The sequence below is a fragment of the Lolium rigidum genome, chromosome 1, assembly GCF_022539505.1.
Source record: "Lolium rigidum isolate FL_2022 chromosome 1, APGP_CSIRO_Lrig_0.1, whole genome shotgun sequence".
In the NCBI taxonomy this organism is placed as follows: domain Eukaryota; kingdom Viridiplantae; phylum Streptophyta; class Magnoliopsida; order Poales; family Poaceae; genus Lolium; species Lolium rigidum.
Window position 1 is genome coordinate 75,059,576 of NC_061508.1, and position 24,236 is coordinate 75,083,811.

General features: G+C 44.8%; 1 protein-coding gene across 1 annotated transcript; it reads right to left on the reverse strand.

Moving 5' to 3' along the window:
* Positions 1 to 21,739: 21,739 nt before the first annotated feature.
* On the reverse strand, positions 21,740 to 23,086 carry LOC124647448 (BTB/POZ and MATH domain-containing protein 2-like). The gene is made up of 2 exons (XM_047187397.1): positions 22,945 to 23,086; positions 21,740 to 22,833 (listed from the first exon to the last, which is right to left on the reverse strand). The coding sequence occupies exons 1-2, from the start codon at positions 23,084 to 23,086 to the stop codon at positions 21,740 to 21,742; spliced, it is 1,236 nt and encodes a 411-aa protein (XP_047043353.1).
* Between the last annotated feature and the right edge of the window lie 1,150 nt (positions 23,087 to 24,236).

Sequence of the window (24,236 nt, forward strand, 5' to 3'; positions counted from 1 at the left end):
CTCTGGAGCTGTTGACTGAACCAGAACCAGCAGCCAATCAAGGACAATGTTGTCATATCTCTTTGCAAGCTGTGTCAGGCGGAGAGGCTAATGAAACTATTAGGCTACGAGCTAAAGTGGGAAACCAAGTGATGATAACCCTGATTGACTCAGGCAGCAGCCATAGCTTCATCAACAAAGCTTTTGCTCTGCGTGCAAACTGTGACCTGACAAGTGCTCCAGCGGCTCAAGTAAAATTGGCAAATGGCAGTTTGGTGATGTGTGACCAGCAGGTACAATCACTGGCGTGGGTGACGCAGGGTTACACATTCTCTACAACCACGCGTGTCCTTGAGCTAGGTGGATATGATGCGGTGCTTGGTATGGACTGGTTAAAGAGCTATAGCCCAATGACAGTGGATTGGATTGGGAAGTCTCTGAAAATTCCACACAAAGGGTCAGAGATACATATCACTGGATCTGGGCAATCGCAGTGGTGGAGTTTAATTCCATCTCTCAAGAAGCCATGTCAGATATAGCCGTTCCGCCTGAGCTAACTCCCTTGCTCCAGGAATTTGACGATGTTTTTGCCACGCCTGATTCTCTGCCGCCTCATCGCACATACGATCATGCTATATCCCTTGAAGCACAACACTCGCCAATCAACTGTCGACCATACAGATACTCACCCTTTCAAAAGGACGAAATTGAACGCCAAGTAGCAGAGATGCTCAGGGCAGGGCTGATTGTGCCAAGCATGAGTCCTTACGCCTCGCCGGTGTTACTTGTGAAGAAGAAAGATGGCGAGTGGCGCTTCTACGTGGACTACCGCCGGCTCAATTCGAGTACAATCAAGAACAAATTCCCACTTCCAGTCGTTGATGAGTTGCTCGACGAGTTAGCGGGCGCACAATTCTTTTCCAAATTGGATCTCTGTGCCGGTTATCACCAGATTCGGATGCGCGAGACAGATGAGGAGAAGGCTGCCTTCAAAACACATTCAGGGCACTTCCAATTTCGCGTCATGCCTTTCGGTTTGACGAACGCGCCTGCGACTTTCCAATGTTTAATGAATTCCATATTCTCTGAACAGATTCGTCGGTTTGTGATTGTTTTCCTCGATGACATCCTGGTATACAGTCGAACTTGGGAAGATCATCTTGCTCATTTAAGATTGGTTCTTCAGACTCTACGTGCTCATCAGCTTTTTGCCAAAATGTCCAAGTGCTCCTTTGCCCAGGAAAGTATATCTTATCTAGGACATATAATTTCTAGAAATGGTGTAGCCACTGATGCCGAAAAGACACAGTCTATGTTAGCTTGGCCAACTCCAACTTCCGCGACAGAATTGAGAGGTTTTCTTGGTTTAACAGGATACTACCGAAAATTTGTGCAAGGGTATGGTATTCTGGCGAAACCACTTACAAATCTCCTCACAAAAAAGGGTTTTGCCTGGTCAGAGCAAGCAGAAACAGCTTTTCAACATCTGAAGAAGGCTATGACTTCTACGCCTGTTCTAGCATTACCAGATTTCACACTTTCTTTTACTGTTGAAACTGATGCCTGCGATACTGGGGTTGGAGCAGTGTTATCACAGAATGGGCATCCCATTGCTTATCTTAGCAAAGCTCTAGGTGTTAATAACAGGAAGTTGTCTGTCTATGAAAAAGAATTTTTGGCAGTAATGATGGCGGTCGATAAATGGCGATCTTATTTGCAACGAGGCCCATTTACTATTCTGACAGATCACAAGAGTCTGGTCAATTTGGAGGATCAGTAGTTGACCACTGAATTACAACGCAAAGCGATGGCTAAAATGGTGGGACTCCAGTTTCATATTCGTTACAAAAAGGGCAGTGCCAATTGCGCAGCAGACTCCCTTTCTCGGGTAGCACATTTGATGGCAGTGTCAGCTATGTCCTACTGTCGTCCAACATGGGCTCAAGAGGTGATCAACTCTTATGCCACTGACAGCAAAGCACAGGAGTTGTTGACTCAATTGGCAATTGTGAGTCCTGACAAAAAAGGGCACTCCTTACATGAGGGATTGATTAGGTACAAAGGCCGGCTTTGTATTGGGAGTAATTCAGCGCTTCAAACTAAATTGATCAGTGCAATGCATTCTAGTGCAATTGGGGGACACTCAGGTGTGCGAGCCACTTACCAGAGAGTGCACAAACAATACTACTGGCCGGGTATCAAACAACAAGTTCAAGAATATGTTAAACAGTGCCAGCTTTGTCAGCAAGCAAAACATGAGAACACTCTCCCAGCTGGACTTCTTCAGCCATTACCGGTTCCTTCTCGTCCTTGGTCTCATATCACAATGGACTTTATCACTGGTCTTCCCAAATCAGAAGGGTATGAGGTAATTCTTGTGGTGGTTGATCGTCTCACTAAGTACAGCCATTTTATTGCTTTGCGTCACCCCTATACTGCCTATACCGTGGCCAATACTTTCCTGGACAGTGTGGTGAAACTTCATGGTGTGCCACTGTCAATTGTCTCAGATAGAGATGCTGTCTTCACTAGTAAATTTTGGAAACAGTTGTTCACAGCAGTTGGCACCAAATTGTCTTATTCCTCAGCCTACCACCCTCAGACTGATGAGGGTCAACCAGTGCCTTGAGCAGTATTTACGTTGCGCTGCGCATGAGAGCCCAAAACAATGGAAGAAATGGCTACCCATGGCAGAGTTTTGGTACAACTCCTAGTTCCATACTTCTCTGGGTTGTTCTCCTTTCAAAGCTCTTTATGGCATTGAGCCAAATTTTGGAGCCATGCCTAACATTGGCAGTGTTACTGAGGAAGTTTTGGGTGAGGTTCCTATGGAACGACAGGCCTTTCTAGACTTGCTGCGCGAACAGTTGTTGCGTGCACAGGTCCGTATGAAGAATCAGGCAGACAAACACCGCTCTGACCGGCAATTGGCAGTGGGTGAAGAAGTGTTATTGAAACTACAACCATATATTCAATCATCCATGGTGGTTCGTCCCTCAGCCAAAATTTCCCTCAAATACTATGGGCCATATAAAATTCTGGCTCGAGTGGGCGCCGCAGCCTACAAACTTCAGTTACCAGCTCAAAGCAAGATACATGATGTGTTTCATGTGTCGCAACTAAAGCCCTTCACTGCAAACTATACACCTGTTTTTGCTGATCTGCCTACCACAGTTGATCTATCAGCTGGAACATTTTTTTCCTCAGGAGATTCTGGAGAGGCGTATGGTCAGAAAGGGCAACGCTGCAGTGCCTCAGATTAAGGTGCGTTGGTCCAATCTCCCTGCTGATTGTGTGACTTGGGAGGACTATCATGTGTTGCAACAAAGATTTCCTGATGCTGCACTCTGGAAGGAGGTTTCTGCTCAAGGGGGGGGGGGGGGGACAGTGTCGTGTCCCCATTCTCTGGTGAATTGGTGACAGACACAGAGATCGACCCGGGCTGAATCCCCGTTTGGGCCGATGGAGTCTTGGGCTGCAGTTGGGCCGTTTCCTAGTGTGTGTGTGTTCAGGGGCTCAGTCTTGCGTTGTGTGTGTCGAGACAGGTTATAAGTCTCGTGTCCTGTAAGCAACAGATTATGGATGAATTGAATGGAAATATTCTGAAATCTCATCCCCTTCTCTACTCTCTCACCCCCTTCCCGTGTTCTCCACGAAATCCACCGATTCCTTGTGAGAGATCCATCCCTGGGTCCTCACAGAAACACAAAATTTGCATGTCAGTGGCCTATAATTATCAGAGCCTCCTTCCACTGCTTTGTCCACCTTATGACCACCTATGTACTTGCGATCTGCCACCTCGACAACAAAGGAGCCAAATGAAGTACAACTTATCACATGTTCATTGATGGTTTTCTTATTCTTAACCGAAATCTATGGGTATATAATTCGTTCCATAATAGACATGCATCGACTATAGCAGACTTCTTTCACAAAGACCATGGTGCAGAGTGCAATATTGTGCGGGAACTGGTGCAAAATGCAATATTATTGTGCCGAGACTGGTGCAAAATGACGAGGCCTGCAAAATGTAGTGCAAAGCGGAAAATGTGACAATCCATATGGCGTAGAGTGTTGAGATTTCACTTTATTCAGGTTAGAAGCAACATTAAAACACTGGATCGTTGAATTATAATTGCATTAAAAGACCCAAGAAACTTGGTTTTGTAAAGCCAGTGATGCTAAACGTGATTGGACTTTGAGTTTACAACTTCACATTTTTGGAGAGCAAAACGTTCCTCGGCAAAGGATATGAAAAGGTAAGCAGCATTATCTTACCCTGTTTAGATTTGAACTCAAGATTCCTCAAAATTTGTGTTCAGGCTTACACGACCTTTGTATTAGATTCCAACAGAAAAAAGTTTCTAGGCAGTGTTGTAAAGCACGAATAATATACTTACATGCTAATCTGACCAACTCTTTGCAAATGATAATGAAGCAATGTGTAATCCCTTAATTACGTAGATTATTAGAAAATACAGCAGTAAAACAAGCCTACATCTAAAGCAATTGATAATTTTGAAGTCTTGCAAATACTGGTGCAAAGCGGAAAAAATGGCAATCCATATGTTGTGAAGTGTTTAGATTTCACTTTATTCAGGTAAAACCAACGACAAAACACTAGATCATTGAATTATAAGTGCAATCAAAATACTCAAGACACTTAGTTTTGTAAGGCCAATGATGCTAAATATGACTGGACTTTCAGTTTGAGAACTCAACACTACTGAAGGATGAAAGTTTGCTCACCAAAGTAAATGTGAAAATGGAAGCAGCATTATCTTACCCATGTGTAGCTCTGAACTCAATATTCATGTAAAAAATTATTGTTCAGGCATATACAACCTTTATAAATTCCAACAGAATAAAAAGTTAATATGTGTTGCTATGTGGTGTAAAGCACGAAAAGTACTTAGCTGCTATATCGATTTACTCTTTGTAATTGATAATAAAGCATGTATAAATACAGCAGTAAAACAAGCAAACATACCTTGCTACGGTAGATATAGCCAAGTTTAGCTATTAGTGCTTCAAATTCATCTCAATATAATACTTAATAATAGATAAGTTACTTTTTAGTTCAATTCATTCATCAATTTGTTGTATCTGTATGAAGAAGTTATCTAGAAAAGGAATCTCAAATGGTAAAAGTTTAGCATGTTAGAGTAGATATGTGTGTATTATATTTTGCCCATATGTTAGGGGCCCTTTTGCATATTGCACCTGTACATTGTACTATATATTGTGGCCTTTTGGCCCCCAGTAATACAACACAGATTATTTTCCTATCATGGTATCAGAGCCGTAAGGCTTTTTTTTCGCATCGCAGCCGCCGCCGCCGCCCGCCTTGGCATCTCGCCGCCGCGCCCGGTCGCCGCCGCCGCCTCTCCTTCACCAGCTCCGGCCGCCGTCGGCCGTTCTCCGCTGTTTCCCGCCGGCCGTTCTCGCCGTTCCCGGCCGCCTCCCGTCGGCCGCTCGCTGCCCGCTGCTTCCCTGCTCGCAGGCCGCTGCTCCGGCTGCCCGCCGGCCGCCTGCTCCGGCCGCCCGCGCCTCCAGGCCGCTCGCCCTCCCCGGCCGCCGCTCCGGCCGCCCGCGCCTCCGGGCTGCCCGCCCGCCCTCGATCGGGCGTTCCGCCGCCGTCCCTGGTCGTTCTCGATCGGGACTTCGTTCTGGAGATCGATCTCCTGATCGGCTCGATCTGAGCTTCGGCTCGGCTCGGCTCCATTCGGTTCGGCTCGGCTCGGCTCCGTTCGGTTCGGCTCGGCTCGGCTCGGCTCCGTTAGTTCGCAAAAAAAAAAAAAAGGAAAAAAAAAAAAATCTACAGAGCTATGTCTTCCTCGTCGGGTTATGTTGCGATTCCTCGCTGCCCGGTGACTTTTGATGGCGCGAATTACCCTGATTTCGCTGCCTTTATGCGCGTCCACATGCGCGGTCTTCGTCTTTGGGGTGTGCTTTCTGGCGAGGTCCCTTGTCCGCCGCGCCCCGTTGCTCCTACGGCGCCTACTGCACCGACGTCCGTTTCCCGTGCCCCCGATGCTTCTCAGGAGGACAAGGATGCAGCCAAGAGTGCCGCTGATACTGCTCTGGTTGATTATGACCGGAAGGTTGCGACCTACCGGCTGGATCTGACTGACTACACTCAGTGGATCGATGATGATGCTCGTGCTGCTGCTGTTCTCACTTCCAGTGTTCCGCCTCGCATGCTCGCCGAGTTCATGAGTCTTCCCACCGCTGCTGCTCGGTGGGCTTTTCTTCGTCGGCGCTATCGGCCGTCCGGGGATGCTCTTTATCCGTCCGTGGTTCGTCGGGAGCATGATCTTCGACGAGGGTGATTCTACTATTGACGAGTTCTATACCCAGAGTGCTGCTATTTGGCGTCAGCTTGATTCTCTTCGTACAGCTCTGTGTGGCACCTGTCCCTGCTGTTTGACTGTGCGCGCGGATCTGCAGTTTCAGCGCGTTTTTGAGTTCTTGTCGCGGCTTCGCACGGAGTTTGAGCCGCGTCGTGCCCAGCTGCTTGCCCGTGGTCGTGTTCCGCTCTCTGAGGTACTCGCTGAGCTGCGCGCAGAGGAGACTCGTCTTCGTGGTGCTGGTCTTCTTGCGGTTCCCTCCGCACTTGCCGCTCGTGGTCCTTCCGTGCCGTCTCGCTCGTGGTTCTCCTGTGCCGTCCGCTTCGTTGCGGTCTCCAGGCACCGCCGTTACTCTCTACTCCGCCGGTCCGGGGCCGGAGTCGGTCTCGGCAGCCTCGTGGTCCTCGTCCTCCCCGCGCCTTCGTGGCAAGGCCGGCCACGACGTCTCCGGCTGCCGGAGGAGGGACCCCGGCTTACGTCGGCAGTACCTTGATAAGCTTGCTCGTCGGCAGGCTGGTTCTTCGAGCTCGTCTCGCTGTTGCGCCGTCCGATCGGGACATTCTCCGTGGTCTTCGTGGTCCGCTCGCTGCTACGGGCTCTTCTTCGACGAGTGCTGCTGGTTCCGTGTCCGGCTCTTCCGGCACCGCGCGACCACCACCTTCTACACGATCGGGTACGTCATCCCCGTGGTATCCGGATTCCGGAGCTTCTTTTCATATGACTTCGCGTCTTCTATCCTTTCCGCTCTTCTCTCTCTTATTTCTCCTCGTCCGTGTTATCACGGCCGATGGTTCCTCTCTTCCTATTTCTAGTCGAGGCACCCTTTCTACTTCATCTTTCTCTCGTTCCCGATGTTTCTCATGTTCCTAGCCTTAAGATGAACTCTGTTTTCGCTAGTCGGCTTATCGATTCTGGTTGTCGCGTCATTCTTGACGCTGATTCTTGTGTCTGTTCGGGACCGCCGTACACGAGGCCCTGGTTGGAGCTGGCCCTCGCAGCCTTGAGTCCCCGGGCCTCCGGGAGTTAGACCGGCTTCGCGTTCCTTCCGCCGACACTTCATCCGCCGGCTCTCCCGCAGCTTGCCGCTTCGTCACCTGGTTCTTTTCAGCGGTGGCATCATCGGCCGGGTCACCTTTGTGGCTCCCGTTTATCGTCATTAGTTCGTCGTGGTCTTCCGGGGTCTGTCTCGGGAGATGTGTCTTTACATTCGTGTCGGGGTTGTAGGTTAGGCAAACAGATTCAGCTTCCCTATCCTACCGAGTGCGTCCGTATCTCGGCGACCTTTTGATTTAGTTCATTCCGATGTTTGGGGTCCGGCTCCCTTTGCTTCCAAAGGGGGCCATCGATACTATATTTTGTTTATTGATGACTTTTCCCGGTACACCTGGTTGTTTTTTATGCGCTCTCGCAGTGAGGTGCTTTCTATTTATCGGCGTTTTGTGGCCATGGTTCGTACTCGGTATTCCACTCCCATTCGTGTGTTTCGTGCCGACTCGCAGGAGAGTATATCTCCCAGCACTCGCGTGGTGTCCTTGCCGAGCGAGGGCACGCTTGCCCGGTTCTCGTGTCCCGGCGCCCATGCTCAAAATGGTGTCGCCGAGCGTAAGCATCGTCATATTCTTGAGACTACCCGTGCTATGATGATTGCTTCCTCTCTTCCGCCGCATTTCTGGGCGGACGCTGTCTCTACGTCCACTTATCTTATTAACATTCAGCCTTCTGCTGCTCTTCAAGGTGGCATTCCTCTCGAGCGTCTCTCTGGCAGCTTGCCAGACTACTCGACTCTTCGTTTATTTGGTTGTGTTTGCTATGTCCTTCTCCCTCCTCGCGAACGCACCAAACTGACTGCTCAGTCTGTTGAGTGTGTTTTTCTCGGATACAGTGATGAGCATAAGGGCTATCGCTGTTGGGACCCCGTTGGTCGTCGGATGCGCATCTCTCGTGACGTCACGTTTGATGAGACGCGTCCTTTCTATCCTCGTCCCACCTCCGGTACATACCCGGTGGATGATCTCTCTTTTCTTCTCCTTCCCGATGCACCACCCTCCGTCCCTCCTCGTTTCTCCTCCTCGATGCGCCCTCTCCGACTCCGGTGCCATCTTCGCCTCCTAGTTCTCCTTCCTCTTCTTCTTCCGATTCCACTCGGTCCTCCTTCTCCCTTGTCTCCTTTTCCCTTCCACTATTCTCGGCGTTCTACGAGTTCCGGACTCTTCGCCCGATGATCCTTCTCTCTCCTCTTCGGATGAGTTGTCTTCTTCCGATGAGTCTCCTAGTTCTCCACCTCTTCCGCCTCGTTCGTCGGCGTCGTGCTCCCAACCGTTTCTCTCCCGGTCGGTACGGTCTCTCCGTCGTCTCCGAGCCGACTTCTTATCGGGATGCCGAGTGCCATCCCGAATGGCAGCTTGCCATGGCCGAGGAGATCGCCGCGCTTGAGCGCACCGGCACCCGGGATCTTGTTTCTCCTCCTCCCGGTGTCCGTCCTATCACGTGTAAGTGGGTCTATAAAATTAAGACCCGCTCTGATGGATCTCTTGAGCGCTATAAAGCGCGTCTTGTGGCACGTGGCTTTCAGCAGGAGCACGGCCGTGATTATGATGAGACTTTTGCTCCTGTGGCTCATATGACCACCGTGCGTACTCTTCTTGTTGTTGCTTCTGTTCGACGCTGGTCTGTCTCTCAGCTTGATGTTCAGAACGCTTTTCTTAATGGCGAGTTGAGTGAGGAGGTTTACATGCAGCCTCCTCCTAGGTATTCTGTTCCCGATGGGATGGTTTGTCGTCTTCGACGTTCTCTTTATGGCCTGAAACAGGCCCCTCGTGCCTGGTTTGAGCGCTTTGCCTCCGTGGTGACCGCTGCTGGTTTCTCTCCTAGTTTTCATGATCCAGCGCTATTTGTTCACACTTCTCCTCGTGGACGCACTCTTCTCCTTCTCTATGTTGATGATATGATCATTACTGGTGATGATCCTGAGTATATTGCCTTTGTTAAGGCTCGTCTTCGTGATCGGTTTCTTATGACCGATCTTGGTCCTCTTCGCTATTTTCTTGGGATTGAGATTTCCTCCACTTCGATGGTTTTTATATCTCCCGAGAAAAGTATATTCAGGATCTCCTTACTCGTGCTGCTCTTGTGGATGAGCGCACTGTTGAGACTCCTATGGAGCTTAATGTTAAGCTTCGTCCTACTGATGGTGATCCTCTTCCCGATCCCACACGCTATCGCCATCTTATTGGGAGTCTTGTTTATCTCGTTGTTGAAAGGACACGGATGTCGCCTAGAGGGGGGTGAATAGGCGATTTAAAACTTTTACGAGATGGGCTTAACAAATGCGGAATAAAACTAGCGTTTACTTTGTCAAGCCCAAAGCCTATATACTATGGTTCACCTATGTGCACCAACAACTTATTCTAAGAAAGAGTTCACCTATGTGCACCAACAACTTATGCTAAGCAATACAAGCAAGTATGTGATAGCAAGATATATATAACTTCAAGCACGATGGCTATCACAAGGTAAAGTGCGTAAGTAAAGAGCTCGGGTATAGAGATAACCGAGGCACGCGGGAGACGATGATTTATCCCGGAGTTCACACTCTTGCGAGTGCTAATCTCCGGTGGAGAGGTGCGGTTGCTTAGTGCTCCCGAACGCCACAAGAGGCTCACCTTGAGGTGTGGTTGCTCGATGCACACCAACGCCACAAAGGCCTCACCCCAAGATGCGGTACTCACACCACACACCGAACGCCACGAAGGCGCCTCACCTAAATCTCCGGTGACCCTCGCCACAAAGGCCTAGGTCACGGTTCCACTAAGGGATTTCCTTCGAGGCGGAAACCGGGCCTTACACAAAGGTTGGGGCACACATCCACAACTTAATTGGAGGCTCCCAAAAAATCACCACAAAGGTCTAGAATCCGTCTAGGGTTCCAAGAACCCAAGAGTAATAACCTTCTTGCTTTCACCACCACGAATTACCGTGGAGAACTCAAACCGATGCACCAAATGCAATGGCAAAAACACCACAAAGATGCTCAAATCCTTCTCTCTCAAATTCCAACAAAGCTACAAAAGCTATTGGGGGAATAAGAGAGGAAGAACAAAGAGGAGAACACAAAATCCTCCAAGATCAAGATCTAGTGGGTTCCCCTCACAAAGAGAGGGATTTGATTGGTGAAGATGTAGATCTAGATCTCCTCTCTCTTTTCCCTCAAGAATATGCAAGAATCATGGGAGGAATCAAGAACTAGGGCAAGCTTTGAAGTACAACAATGGAGGGGAGAGAGAGAAAGTGAACCAACCAGCCCAAGGAGGAAGAAGGGGGTCTTATATACCCCCTCCCAACGAAATATGACCGTTTGGGACCTCCCAGACCGGAAAATCCGCCCCCGGACCGGATTATCCGCCCCCCGAAATCGCCCCTGGCTCGGGCCGGATATTTGGCCGGATATTGTCCCAGTTTTGGTCATTCGGGCCGGATTATCCGCCCCCGAAAAACTGCAGAAACACCAAAACTAAAACGGGCATAATTTTAGCATCCGGACTCCGATTTTGATGATCTTGGGCTTGTTTTGAAGCTAGGAACAAGCTCTACAAGATCATGCAGGAAACCATCATAGTCCAACAAGGGAGGATAGAAACAAATGATGAAAGGTTTGACCTATCTAAAAAAGACATACCGGTGAAACCTCCAATCTCGAAAATGCAACAAGTTGCCCATGCAAAAACCATTCTCAATGAACTAGAGCTTGTCATGAGAATAATCACAAGCTCTAAAACATCACATGGATAAGATCCAAATAAAACCAAGAAAGATGATGAACCAAACTCGAAAACGCAACAAGTGATCTATGCGAAATCCGTTTTCGATGAACTAGAGCTTGTCATAAGCACAAGCTCTAAAACATCACATGGATAAGGTCCAAATAACAACCAAGAAAGATGATGCAAGGATGCAAAGGTTTGAGCTCTCTCCGAACGATACGATCGAGTTACTCACTCGAGAGCCCTCTTGATAGTACGGCAACTAAACTATAAACCGGTCTCCAACTACACTATGAGACCGGTGAAAAATAAACCCTATCATGAGCAAACCTTATACTTGCGCATTCCACTTGAGCTCGATGACGACGATCTTGACCTCAACAAGATGGAACGCCTTTCCTGCTTGTGCTTGCTTGACGAAGTCTTGTGGATTGCTCCCCCATAATCCACCATGGGAGAGCTTCTTCTTCGGCGCATCTTCACATAACCATGACCACCATGTGGATTGCTCCCCCATAATCCACCATGGGAGAGCTTCTTCTTCGGCGCATCTTCACATATCCATGATCACCATATGGATGGCAAGACTCAAGCAAAGGATCTCTTCGAGATGGCTCATCTTGAACTTGCACTTTATTTCTTCATTCTTCATCATGTTGATGTCTTGAAGTAACTTGAGAGCTCACTTCATCTTCAAGACATACTTGACACTTGATATCCTTCATCAATTTCTTCTTATTGCAACCTTGAAGCCAACATATGGTTCAAGAATTGCCTATGGACAACTCCTACAAATATAACTCAATGCAAACATTAGTCCATAGGGATTGTCATTAATTACCAAAACCACACATGGGGGCTCCATGCACTTTCAATCTCCCCCATTTTGGTAATTGATGACAATCTCTTTGAGAGGGTTTATATAAGGAATTGAAGTAACAAATAAGTTGAATATATAGAGCAAACTCCCCCATAATATATGCATGTGTGAATGATCTTGACTTTCATTGCATATATTGGCATTCAAAGCCTAGTGGAGTTTCCTCTAAATATTCAACTATGCAAAGCAACAAGATGCAATGCAATAAAGGCACATGCTTAAGCACAAAGCAAAGACATAACCAAATTCCCTTAAACCCTCCAAACTTCTCCCCCATTGGCACCAATTTCCGAAATGGGTGAAAAATTTAGAAGGCCAATATAGTGAGATTTCCTCCATAGCGTGTGCATTTCTCATAATTTGAGTGGAATCAAATGCACATATCCAATGACGAATATTCGGAAGGAATCACACTATAGATAGGATCAAAGATTGCAAAAAGATAACAAAGTCAAGAAGCTTCAACAAATGAAGCAAGCAACCAAATGAACCACAAGGAAGATACCAAAAGAAAGATAGATATTATGATAAGATCAAGAAGATTGCTCTAAATAATATGAGGAAGCTCCCCAAGGTTTGTACACAAAACTAGACAATTTGCATTGGAGTATAAAGTGCACAAACATGGAATCATCACTCCCTTAATATCATTCAAAAACAAAAGATACCAAGTGAATCAAACTCTAATGATCACCACAAGATAGTGTTCTAAATCAAATGAGGAAGCTCCCCAAGGTACATGCATAAAATAAAATGTTGCATTTGAATACAATATGCATAACATGGAATCCTCACTCCCTCATTTAAAACACAAACATTTGCAATAGATCATAGATAGAAAATTAAGCTTAACACTTGCAACAAACAAATGGTTGAGCAACAAGTGGGAGGCACCATAATAAAAGGCTCAACCAAGAGGATATGTGAAAGGCATGATAAAGCATATTATAAGACTATTACAAGGATGAGCAAAAAGCATCATCATAGTCTTCAATGAATTATATTGCTTAGCATGACCAATCAACATGCAACAAATAAATAAGATATCAAATGGAGATGTATCATCTCTTATGTGTATAAGTTTCTCTAAATGAGCAATATCACAAAGATATTTATCCACAAAGAAACATGCACACACAAAATGGATACTCAAGAAATATAGTATGATATCCCAAAATGAAGTCATGCAATATACCAATAAGAATTTTTGCTTAATAGCATGGCCAAAGGCTCAATTTTGTCTTATTGTACATTCATGAACTTCAACCATAAACATCTAAAATACATCACAAATATCAACAAGGGATAGAAAATAGTTGGGATGCATTTAGAAAGGCAACAAGTATCACAAACGAGGATACCAAAAGAAATAACTAAATTTGCACTTTCATCTATATTACACACGTGAGAGCCTTGAGGAATTGATATGCAATAAAATTGCTAGATAGGCATAGTCGGGATGGATGAATCATGAGCATGATTTTATATACTTCCCAACATATGTGATCATCTCAATTTACTCACATTTGTAATAAAGAGGTTTCATTAAAATCTTTGAAAGAAGCATAATATTTGCAAATCAAGAGATTCATGCCAAGATGCAACCACATGGTTGGATGCTAGAAAAATATGCATGAGAAGATACTTGTTACCGAGATAGCATTGGTGTGGATGTAGTAGATATGTGTTCATTGTCCATCCTAGCTTGCCTAAAGTTACCATTGAGTCACCACTTCTTCCCAAGAGTTAGACAAGCATCCAATGCATATCCATTGTACCTAACAAAAAGGTAAGTACAAAATGGTCCCCAAACTAATTGGGTCCTAAGTAGTTAGACACACTACAACATATAGGACAAACTCCACAATACTATGTGCATATAGATATGAAATTGAATTTCATGCACATCTTAGCCAAATTAGGATTTGATGGAGTTTACCCTATATATTGGATCAAAGAAAGTAACACATGCCATAATATAGACATATATTAAAGATGCATGCACAATACTTTCAAGAACCAAATAAAGATATAATTTGGACAAGACACCAAATAAATCAAGAGATAATGGTTGTCCAAATTATATCAAAGAATCAAATCAACACAAGATTGACTCCAAAGAATTATCTCATTATAAGAAGCTAATTAAACCTAAACACAAAGGAATGAGATAACCAACTCCCAAGAGAGCAAGGTTCCAACCAATAAACCAAACCCTCAACACCTTTTTTATGATGGCACAAAGTACCAAAAAGAAAATTTATGTCTCCCAAAACCAAATTCTTGATAATGATCAAGAGATGTTAAGCATTCTAACAAATATAGGAGAGCTCCCCCAAGATTAGTGCATTATCTAGGATTTTGCATATGAATACAAAATGCACAAAACTAGGGTCATCACGCTACCTATATCTACTAAAAATGCTAAGAAATTTTGAATAGACAAATTAGATCCATAAGATGCAAGGAAGACACAAGGGAGTTAAAGCACAACAAATTCATGGCAATTAATAAGACAATTTAAACACAAGAGACAATGTAAATATGATCAATGAATCTCTACCTCATAAAAGATTTCCAATTGTCCTAGGACAAGAGGTATTAGGAAATATTTCCCGGTGGTAGTTTGTAAGTATATGTAAGATCATATTTACACTAAATCAAGCATATGAAAAAAGATAAAAGTTAACCATCATGCAAAGAGAGTTTCTTGATAGCTTAATTTAGTCATACCAACATGCAAGGCAATTAATAGTATTCATGCCAACATGCGAAGCAATTAATAGTATTCATACCAACATGCAAAGCAATTAATAGTATGACTTGAAGCACATGGTTTTCCAAAAATGTATTGATGGACACGTTGTGAAAAACCATGCCAAGAAAAACTTTCACAAATAATATCCACAAAGATATTAGCAATGAAGCCATTTAAGCAAATTGGAGCTTGTTTGAGCAAACATTCCACATAGGAGAGAGATAAATTACGGTATCAATTCTATGTGACACAACCTCAAATGTTCACATTTTCTAGGCTTGTAATATGCACAAAGCTTATTACTCCCCCATAATGTGATAAGGAATTTATTTTCACAAGAGGCAAGTAAGATCCAACTAGAGATATTAATGGACATTAGAATTTGAATTTCTCATGAAGATGACATACCACATAAAGACTAGATAATCTTGCAATATCAATTCTAAGTGATATTCCTCGTGTACACACATTGTTAGGATTGTGAAATTCCTAAAGGCATATCACTCCCCCAAAATGTTATAGTCCATTAATCTCTCATAAGAGCCATATAAGATACAACAAGATGCAAAGAGGCTCCAACACAAGCACAAATACATGGTGTGCAACCTAACATTCATAGACTTGATTTCTCAAGAAAAACAAGTAGGATGCACAACATATACAACCACATGTTAGGAACAAAACTAACACATGCAAAGGGGCGAGTAACTTTCAATATAAGTGAGTTGAGAACATGTTACCGCAAGGAGGAACATTGAATACATGATAGAAGCAAGATAACCAAAAGACTTGGCTTGAGATAATATAAATGATGAAGATCCCTTAATTCTTCATGATGTAGCCAAGTCTCCAATGCCCTCCAACAAGCACCTATTGATCAAATTTTGGATTGTTGGTCCCCAACTAAGTTGGGTCCTAAGATGTTAGTCACAATAGGCTTGGCAACCCAAATGGTTCTTTTCTTGACACCACTTTGAGCACCAACATATTTGGCAAACACATTGCCACCCTCATCCTTACGAAGAGAATAAACATCATCAATGGTGATAGAGTTGGATGAGGTACCAATAGTGCACAAGGAGGAGATGTGGCCCTTCTCACGGCATATGTAGCAAGTTCTTTTCTTCTCCTTCTTCTCACTAGGTTTCTCCACAATGGGAGCATTGGCTTGTTTCTTCTTGGGAAGTGGTACTTCTTCAACTTGAGGTTGAATATGAGTTTGAGCTTGAGGCCGCTTCCCTTTTTGCTTCTTCTTCAAAGGGCAAGATCTAACATGGTGCCCTTCAATATTGCACTTGAAGCAAACAATCTTGGCCGGGTCTTTGACTTGTACTTGGCCCTTCTTCTTGTTGTTGTTCTTGGACTTGTTCTTGTTGTTGGATTTGAATCCAAGTCCACTCTTGTCATTGGGGGATTGTTGCATACTCAACATCGTGTCAAGTTTGCATTTCCCTTCATGACCCTTTACCAAGTCATTCTTCAAAGAAGTGACTTGTGCCTTGAGCTCTTTGATTTCCTCTACATGGTTATTAACAACACAAGTACTAGAGGAAGTAGAATCTTCATTGTTAGAGCAACAAGGCAAGGAAGATAATTCATCACAAGATTTAGCAATATTATGAGTGGATGAATTACTAGAACTAGCACATGGCAATATAGCATTTTGAGTAGTAGTGCTAGTATCCACATGAGGCTCACAAGGTGTTGCCTTAGATATGATAGCCTCATGAGCTAACTTTAGCCTATCATGAGAGGCTAGAAGATCCTCATGGGAGCGAGAAAGCTTTCCATGATTTTCTTCCAATTTCCCATAATTGCAAGTTAGCAATTCAAGTTGAGCCCTTAGCTCAACATTCTCCTTCAAGATAGATGCTTCACAAGAAGTAGAGTTAGTAGCACAAGCATCATCACAAGACATATTAAGAAGAGTGGGTAACATATCATGCTCTTTTAAATAAGAAGCTTGGAGTTGCTCATGTGACTTGGTGAGGATAGAGTGTTCGCTCTCCAAGGCCTTGTGGGCCTTGTCTAGATCATCTAGATCCTTAACAAGTTTATCATGACCAACACCAACTTTGGAATTTTCCTTTTTAAGCATTTTTACTTGAGCTTTAGCATGGTCTCTTTCCTTAGTGAGTTTAGAAACTATTTCATTTTGAGACACTTCAAGGGTTTCAAGTTGCTCTTCAAGAGAGGCTACGGTCTCTTGTTCTTCTTCAAGATCATTCTTTAGGGATGCTACATCATTGGCATACTCTCGTTCAAGAGCACCCTTTTTATCAATGGTGTTCTCATGCATCCAAATAAGTTTTTGGCTCTCAATAGCGGTAGTCAAGATTTCAAAGAAGTGAGAGCTAGCAATTTTATCTTTGTAAAGAACCTTGAATACACTCTCACCTTTATCGCGTAGAGAGACAACCCAATCCTCTTCTTCATATTCATCCTCATCCTTATCACCACGAGAAATATTAGGTTCCATGGTAGGAGGTACCGTGGAACCCTTGGCCATAAGGCATATATGAGGACCGTGAGATAAAGATGAGGAGTTACTTGAGGCTCCTTTCAAGATCTTGTCTGGACCAATAGAATATTTGGTTTCCTCTACATTGTTAGCCACACAACAACTAGAGGAAATAGAAGCATTTTTATCATGGCCACAAGACAAATCAAGCATATCATCATGAGATTTATTCAAGCAACTTACACATGATATGGAAGGACTATCAACACAAGCATGTAAATCATTTCTAGTGCTAGATGTGTTTAAGTCCGAAGATGAAGCATTGCAATGAGATAGAGATGAAGAATCATCAATAGTAAGCTCAATATCAACATTGCAATTTTCATCACCACTCACCATATCATTACCTTGTGTCTTACCACACTTTGGTGAAGTGGATGAAGATGAGAACTCATCACGGCCGGAAGTGGAAGCAATACAATCATCCTCAATAATATTGGACACATCATATTTATCTTGAAGCTTTGTCCATAATTCATGAGCGCTCCCAAAAGGCATGATTGAAGAAGTAACTACATTGCTCACAACAATGGAAAACACATGAGAAGCAAGAGCATCGAGACAAGAGTTTTTCTTCTCCTCATAAGATAAGTTTTGGGGATCCTTAGGAGAAGAAAAACCCATGTCAAGAAATCGCTCCATGTTCGGGGAAATACCCCGCAAAATATTAAGAACATAAATTTTCCATAGATCATAATTTGTGCCATCAAATATAAACAAGTTATTGTGATCTAATCCCCTAACCGACATCTTTACTCTCAAGGCGGTGAAGCCTAAGAATGAGAGACCTTGCTCGATACCAATTGAAAGGACACGGATGTCGCCTAGAGGGGGGTGAATAGGCGATTTAAAACTTTTACGAGATGGGCTTAACAAATGCGGAATAAAACTAGCGTTTACTTTGTCAAGCCCAAAGCCTATATACTATGGTTCACCTATGTGCACCAACAACTTATTCTAAGAAAGAGTTCACCTATGTGCACCAACAACTTATGCTAAGCAATACAAGCAAGTATGTGATAGCAAGATATATATAACTTCAAGCACGATGGCTATCACAAGGTAAAGTGCGTAAGTAAAGAGCTCGGGTATAGAGATAACCGAGGCACGCGGGAGACGATGATTTATCCCGGAGTTCACACTCTTGCGAGTGCTAATCTCCGGTGGAGAGGTGCGGTTGCTTAGTGCTCCCGAACGCCACAAGAGGCTCACCTTGAGGTGTGGTTGCTCGATGCACACCAACGCCACAAAGGCCTCACCCCAAGATGCGGTACTCACACCACACACCGAACGCCACGAAGGCGCCTCACCTAAATCTCCGGTGACCCTCGCCACAAAGGCCTAGGTCACGGTTCCACTAAGGGATTTCCTTCGAGGCGGAAACCGGGCCTTACACAAAGGTTGGGGCACACATCCACAACTTAATTGGAGGCTCCCAACAAATCACCACAAAGGTCTAGAATCCGTCTAGGGTTCCAAGAACCCAAGAGTAATAACCTTCTTGCTTTCACCACCACGAATTACCGTGGAGAACTCAAACCGATGCACCAAATGCAATGGCAAAAACACCACAAAGATGCTCAAATCCTTCTCTCTCAAATTCCAACAAAGCTACAAAAGCTATTGGGGGAATAAGAGAGGAAGAACAAAGAGGAGAACACAAAATCCTCCAAGATCAAGATCTAGTGGGTTCCCCTCACAAAGAGAGGGATTTGATTGGTGAAGATGTAGATCTAGATCTCCTCTCTCTTTTCCCTCAAGAATATGCAAGAATCATGGGAGGAATCAAGAACTAGGGCAAGCTTTGAAGTACAACAATGGAGGAGAGAGAGAAAGTGAACCAACCAGCCCAAGGAGGAAGAAGGGGTCTTATATACCCCCTCCCAACGAAATATGACCGTTTGGGACCTCCCGGACCGGAAAATCCGCCCCGGGCCGGATTATCCGCCCCGAAATCGCTCCTGGCTCGGGCCGGATATTTGGCCGGATATTGTCCCGGTTTTGGTCATTCGGGCCGGATTATCCGCCCCCGAAAACTGCGAAACACCAAAACTAAAACGGGCATAATTTTAGCATCCGGACTCCGATTTTGATGATCTTGGGCTTGTTTCGAAGCTAGGAACAAGCTCTACAAGATCATGCAGGAAACCATCATAGTCCAACAAGAGAGGATAGAAACAAATGATGAAAGGTTTGACCTATCTAAAAAAAGACATACCGGTGAAACCTCCAATCTCGAAAATGCAACAAGTTGCCCATGCAAAAACCATTCTCAATGAACTAGAGCTTGTCATGAGAATAATCACAAGCTCTAAAACATCACATGGATAAGATCCAAATAAAACCAAGAAAGATGATGAACCAAACTCGAAAACGCAACAAGTGATCTATGCGAAATCCGTTTTCGATGAACTAGAAGCTTGTCATGAGAATAAGCACAAGCTCTAAAACATAACATGGATAAGGTCCAAATAACAACCAAGAAAGATGATGCAAGGATGCAAAGGTTTGAGCTCTCTCCGAACGATACGATCGAGTTACTCACTCGAGAGCCCTCTTGATAGTACGGCAACTAAACTATAAACCGGTCTCCAACTACACTATGAGACCGGTGAAAAACAAACCCTATCAAGAGCAAACCTTATACTTGCGCATTCCACTTGAGCTCGATGACGACGATCTTGACCTCAACAAGATGGAACGCCTTTCCTGCTTGTGCTTGCTTGACGAAGTCTTGTGGATTGCTCCCCCATAATCCACCATGGGAGAGCTTCTTCTTCGGCGCATCTTCACATAACCATGACCACCATGTGGATTGCTCCCCCATAATCCACCATGGGAGAGCTTCTTCTTCGGCGCATCTTCACATATCCATGATCACCATATGGATGGCAAGACTCAAGCAAAGGATCTCTTCGAGATGGCTCATCTTGAACTTGCACTTTATTTCTTCATTCTTCATCATGTTGATGTCTTGAAGTAACTTGAGAGCTCACTTCATCTTCATCTTCAAGACATACTTGACACTTGATATCCTTCATCAATTTCTTCTTATTGCAACCTTGAAGCCAACATATGGTTCAAGAATTGCCTATGGACAACTCCTACAAATATAACTCAATGCAAACATTAGTCCATAGGGATTGTCATTAATTACCAAAACCACACATGGGGGCTCCATGCACTTTCGGTTGTCACTCGTCACGATATCTCTTATCCTGTTCATATTACGAGTCGGTTTGTCTCAGCTCCTACCACCGTTCACTACGGTCATCTCCTTCGTGTCCTCCGTTATCTCCGTGGCACGATTACTCGTCGCCTTTTCTTTCCTAGTTCCGGTTCTCTCCAGCTCCGAGTGCTACTCGGATGCTACTTGGGCGAGTGATCCTACGGATCGTCGTTCACTTTACGCTTACTTGTGTGTTTCTTGGTGGTTCGCTTGTTGCTTGGAAGACGAAGAAACGAGTAGCGGTTTCCCGTTCGAGTGTTGAGGCTGAGTTGCGGGCTATGGCTTCGTTGATTGCTGAGGTGACCTAGTTACGGTGGTTGCTTGCAGATTTTGGGGTCTCTGTTACGACACCCACTCCACTTTTGTGTGACAGTACAGGTGCTATCAGTATTGCACGTGATCCGGTCAAGCATGAGCTGACCAAGCATATTGGTGTTGATGCCTTTTATACACGTGCTCAGGTGCATGATCGGGTTGTTGCGCTTCATTATGTGCCTTCGATTTACGGTTGGCGGATTTCTTTACAAAGGCACGGACTCGCGCGCAACATGACTTCTTACTCTCCAAACTCGGTGTTGTGGATCCACCCCGAGTTTGAGGGGGGTGTTAGAGTAGATATGTGTGTATTATATTTTGCCCATATGTTAGGGGCCCTTTTGCATATTGCACCTGTACATTGTACTATATATTGTGGCCTTTTGGCCCCCAGTAATACAACACAGATTATTCTCCTATCATAGCAAACAGATGTATATGTCCCTCCAATTTGTTGTATCTGTATGAAGAAGTTATCTAGAAAAGGAATCTCAAATGGTAAAAGTTTAGCAAACAGATGTATATGTCCCCCCAATGATTCTGGGGCAGATCATAAATAAGAGTGGTCATTTGTGCTAGCAAGTGTCTACAAAAGACAGTCCACTGCTATCTAATATTCATTCATTACAATAGATGAGACCATATCAGTTCAACACGCTGCTGTCTGAATTAAGGCTCGAACACCACCAAAGAGTGATGAAAAGAAAACCAAGCTGAATCAACCACACATACCCGTCAATTCGGTTCGGTGTTCGGTTCCTGGTTTAGAAGTGCCGGCCCCTATTCAGTAGTTTGACAAAAGGTGCACACAAAGTAATAACCCAGAGTGACCACCCACAGACTCGAGCAAACTTTGTTTGCCCTAGGAAACTAACTAGCCAGCTAGTAATATAACTTCAGGACTACATTATCTTGTCAACAGGCTTGGATTTGGATTAGCTGCTTGCCTATGTTTTGCGCAACTTACTTGCCTTCTCTAACACGTCTAACAAGACAGAAGGGCAAGTTCTTTTGAGATTCGTGTAACCTTGGGTTGCCATCAAAGCATCCATCTCATCCTTAGACGAAATAAACTCAATGCACGCGTCCTTAAGCCTGTCACAGTTATGCTGATCAGCTAAAGCCAATGTAGTTGCCAGTGTCTCCATGGCAAGGTTTTTCCCGAGGATGCTTTGGCATATCAACTTGAGCCTGTCAATGGCATATCTATCTGCAGCCACAAGTAAATGGCGGATTGTCTCGGTGTAATCATCATCACCAGTATCATCCACGGCAGGAAAAGAATCTGTGTATATGAAATGCAGCAAACCCTTGAAAGCAGCAGGCTGCATGTCTTCAACCATAATGCATTGCTCATTTCTCTCCTTCATATCTCCATAGAGCTCTGCCTCAAAGACTGGTGATCGTGCAGCAAGTATAATCTTGTGCGCGGCAAAAGTCTCTCCCCCAACGCTGAAAGTAACATCGGATCCCTTCTCTGCCAACAACAACTTGCCCAAATGTTGTGATAATTTTGAAGGCGTCACCTTGATTTCAGAGTTTCCTTTGGTTTTTACCACCTCCGATTGCTTGATGACTGTGAGTACACATTCAATCATCAGGCTATCATCCTTAATGTACCCCGATTCTTTCTGCTCCAGCAAGCTTCTAACAATGGCTCCTCCTTGTTCTGGGAAAAAACGGCGATTGTATCCGTAGTTGAACATTGCCGGTGCTGCTGAAGAAAGAATACTTTTTGGCAACCCAGTATCTTGGTTAACCAATCTTAGATCACAAGATGCCCGCGCCGTCGCCCCCATTCTTCCGCCCCTGGAGTCGAGAGAGACCGACACGCAAACGCAATCAGCATACTGATCGGCTCCGTCAGGGTAGAAGCGGATAGCCCAGTCGTAGCCGCCGACAGTGAAGGTTGCCGACCGGACGCACTCGCCGACGCCCAAGCCCTTGATGAGGCTGTACCCGACGATCTCGAAGACGTGCGTTCCCTTCGCCCTCTCAGTGGTACACCTCGACGCGGACTTGGATTCGACTTCCATCAGCCCTGCAACCAAGAGCAGACAATGCGGATCTGAGCATACGGGGGGAGGGGAAGTGGACAGCTTTGTCGAGGAGAAGATGAGTTGGAGAAGGAGCGAGAGGGGGAGTGGAGAACCTTGGGAAGTTGGCAGAGAGGAGAAGGTGAAGGTCAGCGGCGGCGGCGGCCAAATGGGGAGAAGCAGTCTGAGCAGCTGAGCCACCAAGGCGACGACGCTTCTGAACTTCCTTTCTAGGTCTTGGGGAAGGCTTAAATGCATCGGTGGCCTGTTGGTGCAAAGAGGATAAATCAAAATGTTTTTTTAACTGAGAAAAAAACAAAATGTTGTTTGAAATTTATTTGTGATGTTTTGGATCTTGGAGCGTATCCTCCCTTCATTTTAAAATGCATCTTTAATATACATACATATATATTGAAATGTTTTAAAAAATTAAACGAAAAAATCATGTATGTATCTTCACATGTTACGTGCCTACAAAGTCTTTTCATTAAAAATCGACTTGTTCGTTTGGGTTGTGTGAAAAAAATTAGTGTTAAATATAAAGCTTTTTGTGAGACATGTATTGTCTTTTTTAAAGATGAAAAATCGAAATGTTTTCTTAAATGAAGAAGAAACCAAAATGTTGCTCCAAGTTAGTTTGAAATTCATTGGCTATGCTTTAATATAATAGAGTAAGCGCAAACAACTATTACCCATAATAAGAAAGGAATTAATGGGCAGATAGAACATCTCAACCCTGCGCTGACGTCTCCTTCCCCATGCCGGCCTCCCTCCAGGCTGCTGGTAGGATTTGGTGCGGCGGCCGCAGGTTTCCGGCGGGTGGCGCGGGGGCTACTCGCGCGGCATGAATAAAGGTGGTGGTCCTAGGATCTCTCTCGCGCCAACACGAATATCTACCTTATGCATGTCCGTCTGGATTTGATTGGATGTTGAGTACCGGAAGGCTCCGCTGGCAAATATAACAGTGCTCGTTCCTGGAGTTTGCTGGTTTGGGAGGTATTCGGCTGTGTGCACCCATGCTTTTATTCCGACCATTTGATTCTGGAGGGAGCGACGCGAAGCTCTGTTCTGTGTTGCCAGCAGATGACATTCTAGTTCATGGTGTATCAGAGATGGAGAAGTTCTTGAAGGCCGGATTGGAGGACTAGCAGCGGAGGATCGAGTGTCACGGTGTTGTTGAGAGATTTGCTTGGTATTCTAGGTCTCGTAAAAGGAGTATGCAAGTGGGGGTAGCAGCACAGGTGAATTTCAGAGTCTTACCTTTTAGGGTGAAAATCCAAGGTCTGGTCTTGTTGAAGGCATTGTTTTGATAGCGGGGACTATCTCTAGGGTAAAAACCTAAGATCTTTTGATCGGGCGACGACGATGCTTGTGCATTGTTCCCTTCTTGGAGGCGTCGCTTGTGGAG

What these genes read in the sequence shown, in the direction of transcription:
- LOC124647448 (XM_047187397.1), bottom strand. Translation starts at nt 23,086, where the DNA reads ATGCATTTAAGCCTTCCCCAAGACCTAGAAAGGAAGTTCAGAAGCGTC. An exon ending in CTCTCTGCCAACTTCCCAAG is followed by an intron (nt 22,834 to 22,944) that starts GTTCTCCACTCC and finishes TCTTGGTTGCAG; the next exon opens with GGCTGATGGAAGTCGAATCC.